Source organism: Emydura macquarii, unplaced genomic scaffold (assembly GCF_026122565.2).
Source record: "Emydura macquarii macquarii isolate MOO-44397 ecotype Brisbane River unplaced genomic scaffold, CSIRO-AGI_Emac_v2 contig_3390, whole genome shotgun sequence".
NCBI lineage: Eukaryota > Metazoa > Chordata > Testudines > Chelidae > Emydura > Emydura macquarii.
In genome coordinates, this window is record NW_027133527.1 from 1,156,675 (window position 1) to 1,162,016 (window position 5,342).

A 5,342-nucleotide genomic window follows, 5' to 3' on the forward strand; every position below is an offset into this window, starting at 1 on the left:
GTGGGTAATAAATGATTTGGGTGATGGCCACATCTCAGGGCGCCCAATTTCATTCCCTCTTTCACTGAGCTGGATGCTACAGTAAATGAACCGGTGCCCCACTCTCCTCTGTTGGGTAGAATAAAAGTTACGCGACTGCGTGTCATGGGCACTACGCTCCCGATAGATACTCGCATTTCTCCTTTAGCTGAAATGGCAGAAGTCTGTGTTTTTACAGCAGGCGTTTCTGAGCTCGACTAGAGCTGTCACTGAGAAGTTTAGAGTAGCTACGGGATGTAGGAAAGTGACAAATGGCCACATGAATCTTAGGCCACTGGGACACAACGATAGTCCCGGTAATGATTTCATCCTGATTTTAAATGGATCCTTTCTCTGCGCAGTGCCAGAGAGCACCTGATGTCCTTTCCCCATGGGAGCAAAAGCTCCCACGCAAGTACTGGCATGATCTTTTGTGCCTTTTGGAATAACAATCAATAATTGCCTGTAATGTGTGCAGTGTGGGCCCTGTTTATTGCATATGCTCTGTTCTGTGCTTTTGCTGCATGGCTGCTCCCATATGGAGTGACACATGACACGCCGTAAGGCTGAAGGAAGAGCGCTTGACTAGGAAACAACTCAGAGCAGGGATTCTGGCGCTGGGGGAGAGCTGTGGACAGCTGAACAATTTTGCATCTCTAAGGCATGGCCCCCCCGGTTTTGTGAGTAGAGGAGGTTTGAATCAGGGAAATGGTTGGTTTTCTTTTTTTGGCATTGGCACGTAGGGCTGTCCAGTGACGGGGCAACTCATCAGTTACAAACTTGCTCAAGAATAGAATAAACATGGGAGGTCAGCAAACTCCTTGTGAATTTCGCTCCGTGCAAAAATATCCCCCCCCCCAAAGTATTGCACATAGGTTTTCACGTTTAAAACAATGGAATTGTTCAAGGGGTGGGGAAGGGGGTTCACTGGAAAATGGACAATACTTGACTTCTAGCGCGTCCATTCAATTCTTTACCAAAAAATAAATACATTTTTTTTGAATGGTCCCACTGAAGATACAGAGCCAGATCTACAGCTGGTGTAAATCTGAAGTCAGGGAATGGATGGCAGCTCCATTTACACCATGAAAGGCTGGCCTATCAGGCCTAATTTGAGTCTCAGTAACAAACCCATTGACTGCAGTGTGACTTAGAAGAGAGTGCTAACTCCTTAGCTGCTCACTGGAGCAAAGCGGATTTACTCCAAATGAGAACCTGGCTCATTTTAGCCAAATGTGCAAAAGAAAAAAAATATCAGCGCTCAACTCAGTCCCACCCCAAAAATAAATATCTCCAGAGACACGTTAATTATTATTGTTATTAATTGTTTGTCTAGCACAGAGTCTAGCACTGTGCTGCCTGGAATTGGGCTCCTTGCTTTTGCTGTCCCTGGGATTCAGCCATTGAATGCTGCGTCCTGATTACAAAGCTTCGCCAGCCAGAAACCAGGAGGCAGTCCTGACTTCTGCGCGCCCGGGGAGTCATCCCTAAAACCAGCTCCTGCGGCTTCTTCCTGGCCTTGTTCGTTTTGAAAAAATATCGAATCGCATTTTCAATGTATTATTATTATATTATGATGAGGATCGGTAAACAACCTCCCGAGGACGAAGCTGACAAATTAAAACCTCATTGCCCTTCCCCCGAATTAAAAAGGAGTACTTTGCGTTGCGTGTTTTCGAGGGTTGTTCTTGTGGAACTGAATCACAGGTCCTGCCAGAAATATATATAATTTTTTGTGTTCAGTTAGGGGGAAAAAAAAAAAAAAAGGATTTGTTTCCTGATATTTCCTCCTTTTGAATCTCACAGAGCTCAGCTCCATGAAAACGCTTTCATTTTCACAGAGTGAAAGAAAACAAAACCGCCATCTCTCTGCGTGCAAGGAAGATACTCCCGCATTCACCACCCACAGCGTTCTCCCTTATCTGTGCCGCCATATTGAATCTGCCTCCAGTACATTTCCTAATAACTTTATCAACACTGGAAGTTCAAAACACTCTGTGGCCTGCTCTGGTTTCCTATCGCAGACCGCTCAGTGGTTATTGCAATGAAACTTAAAACTACAAACAATACTAATTTCTCAAGCATTCCTATGGCACTTGCATTGTTCTGCATAATTTGAGCGGGTGGTAGGGGAAGAGATGAGAGGAAAAATACCCTCAGAACAGTTAGTGAAGGGGCCATGGGTCATATTTCTGACTCCCTTCTATATGACCTCTGATCCAATGCTATTGTGGCCTGAAGCCTGTCAAATTCATGCCTGTTGTCCGGGTTCAAGTCATCCAGACCTCTGCTGTCATCGTCCTCCTCCTCCTCCTCCTCGTCGCGGCTCATGAAGGCAAGCTCATTCTCGTAGCAGAAGGAGTTGGTGCTAGGGAGTAGGAATTTGTTCTCCACCAAGTCTTTAGCACTGCAGCGCGGGGTCGATGGCACCTCGTAGGTTTTGTGAAAGTGCGAATAATCTACTTTGTACTGGTTTTTCTCCTCAAACAAGACGGGCTCAAAGCGGTGGCCCCACAGGATCTCGCTGGCCAAGTAGGAGCTTCGCGCTTGTGTCGTCATGGCCGTGGCTTCAACCATCCCTTCGAGGATCACCACAATTTCAAAGTCGTCGGTTTCCAGGTCCTGGTGGCTAATTCCAAACAGCGGGCTCTCCTCATTGATCTCATGAAGAATAGTGATTGGAGACACCAAGAAGATACGGTCCAAGCCTTTGTCAAACCCAACGTCAATATCTATTTGATCGAGGGGTATATACTCTCCCTCCTCGGTGATTCTAGGCTTAATTAATTGAGCTCTCACGTGGGCTTCCACTATGTGGCTCTTTCGAAGATTCCCAACCCTCCACATCAGGCAGAGTTTCCCATCTCTCATGGCCACTACAGCATTATGGCTGAAAAGTAACGTTTGGGCCCTTTTCTTGGGCCTCGCCATCTTTGCCATGATTGCACCAATCATGAATGAATCTATTATACACCCCACGATGGACTGCACAACCACCATGAAGACGGCCAGGGGGCATTCCTCCGTCACGCAGCGGAATCCATAGCCGATAGTCGTTTGGGTTTCGATGGAGAACAGAAATGCAGCCACAAAGCCGTTCACTTGAAGAACGCAAGGCTTGAAGTTGTCATCCCCCACTGGGTTTTCTAGGTCTCCATGGACAAGTGCAATGAGCCAGAAAATCAGCCCAAATAATAACCAGGAGACCAGAAAGGCAAGGCAGAAGAGCAACAACATGTACCGCCAGCGGATGTCGACGCAGGTTGTGAACATGTCCGCGATGTATCTCTGCGGCTTGTCGTCCATGTTGGTGAACTCGACGTTGCACTGGCCGTTCTTCCTCACGAACCGGTTCCGGCATTTCCTCCTGGTGTGGATCTTGCCATTCCCAAAGCCGTTGACTCCTGGCATGGTGGTCAACCTCAACCCGTCTTCCTCAGAGGACACTATGCTGTAAGGGTTGACTCTGCCTGTGCTCATCCCGGAGTCAAGCATGTAAAGAATGTGAAGGGTCTCCCGACTCCGTCTGATTTTCCCCTAGCCCTCCCTTGGCCCCCTCCCCCCAAATACTGCTGTCGGGGAAGAGAAGTCCAAGGATGCAAAGGCTTTGCTGCTTACTTCACCAAACAGATCCAATGAGAGACTCTGCAATGAGAAAACAAAGAGACGTGTTACCTTTCAGACACAGAACCCGAACGTGGCAAAATGGGAGCAAATATGCGTTCTGCCGTGTCGCTGTACCAAACAGCTGTGGGCTCCTCCCAAGAGGTGCTGCATTTCAGTGGTGGGTGATGTGATCAACCTCTTTATTTCCCTAGCTCTGCCTCCTAGGGCATTCTGGGCCTTGCCTAGTGAATTAAAAGAGAGAAATTAAGAGATCCAAAGGGCCGCTGCTTTGTACTGTATAAGTGAGCACTATAACTGGGAAGACTTTTGAGAACATAAGCCATGCAAACGGACAAAGACCTGTCAGCATGCACACAGGGTCAGGAGGACGGCTCTTTCAAAACTGCCTCTTCCCTCTGCTCTAATGCCCTCTGTTTTCACACAGGGCCCTTTGGGGGTTGGATACTGGAGAGAGGAAGAGGAGAGGGACGAACGAAGGCCAGCATGCATTCCTCCGTCAGTGCACACAGATATTAATAAATAATAACATCTCGCTCTTACATAATGCTGTTGATCAGTAGAGCTCAAAGTGCTCCAGAAAGGAGGTCAGGGTCATTCTCTCTATTTTACAGATGGGGAAACTGAGGCACAGGGTGGTGAAGCAACTTGCCCCAGGTCACCCAGCGGGACAGAGCCATGGGTAGACCCCAGATCTCCTGAGTCCTAATCTAGCGCACAAGACTCTGGACCATACTGCCTTCCCGAGGGGAGTCTGAAAAGCAATCCATCCATTCCCATCTCCTGTGCCAGACAGCTCTCTGCCCAGGCACGGCACAACAACAAAGCACCTGGCTTCACAAGCGTCATCTCTCTTGCGGTCAAAAGAATCCGCAGGGAGCTGTTGACTCCTGCCCCACTGTCCCAGCAATTGGAGAGGGAGGGTTTGCTGCCCACCGCGAACGTGCAAGTGGTTTGAGAAGGCCGGAGTGAGTCGGTGGGTCTCGGCGCTACGGAGCAAGGTCTAATCCTGCAAGAGGCTGAGCGCCTCAAGCACCCAGAAGCTCCCGGGGGAGGCAGTGACCGGCTCACACCCGGCAGAAGCTTGCAGAGGGTTAGTGTTCCCAACTCATCCACGGGGCATGTTAAAAATCAGAGAGGCAGCTGGCGACGGGGCAGCACCGTTCACATAATCCCTGGGTGTGCTATTTTGCAATCCTGCTACTCAACAACATGGATTTGCCATTTTGCATCAGATCATTGAGCCACCTGGCCCAGGACAGAGGAAGGGGATGATCCTGGTGGGGCATTAGCCTGCTGTGCAATACTGTGCATGGACAGAGGCGGAGGGGGGGAATCCTTCCTGACCCCTCCACTCCGTCCAGACACACCAGTGCTCAGCTGATGCTTGAGACATGACCAATGCCGTGCTGCTCAGCTGGCAAAGCTGTCTGTGCTAGTGTTTATCTCACAGGGCCAGCGAGAGCAATCCATCCAGTCGATTCCTGCAATCAGTGCTGGGGCCCGGGGATACAATGCAACAAGCACGCCCTTTTCCATCGCTTTGTAGGCTGGGGATTGGCTGGCTGGCCCGGCATCATAGCTAGAGGAGCAGTGCCAGGCACAAGCTGCCTGTGGCTAAATCAACCCATCGAACAATGATCCGATGATGGCCTTCGAAATGCATTCTGCGGGGTCCCGTTTTGGACCCCAACTTGGCC

At 49.5% G+C, this 5,342-nt stretch overlaps 1 protein-coding gene across 1 annotated transcript; it reads right to left on the minus strand.

Moving 5' to 3' along the window:
* Positions 1-1,309: 1,309 nt before the first annotated feature.
* On the minus strand, positions 1,310-3,513 carry LOC137144006 (ATP-sensitive inward rectifier potassium channel 12). The gene has a single exon (XM_067534090.1). It carries the CDS (start codon positions 3,511-3,513, stop codon positions 2,203-2,205), a length of 1,311 nt encoding a protein of 436 aa, XP_067390191.1. The 3' UTR covers positions 1,310-2,202.
* Between the last annotated feature and the right edge of the window lie 1,829 nt (positions 3,514-5,342).

Bases quoted from the DNA above. Each gene is read 5' to 3' on its own strand.
- LOC137144006 (XM_067534090.1), bottom strand. From the start codon at position 3,513: ATGCTTGACTCCGGGATGAGCACAGGCAGAGTCAACCCTTACAGCATA.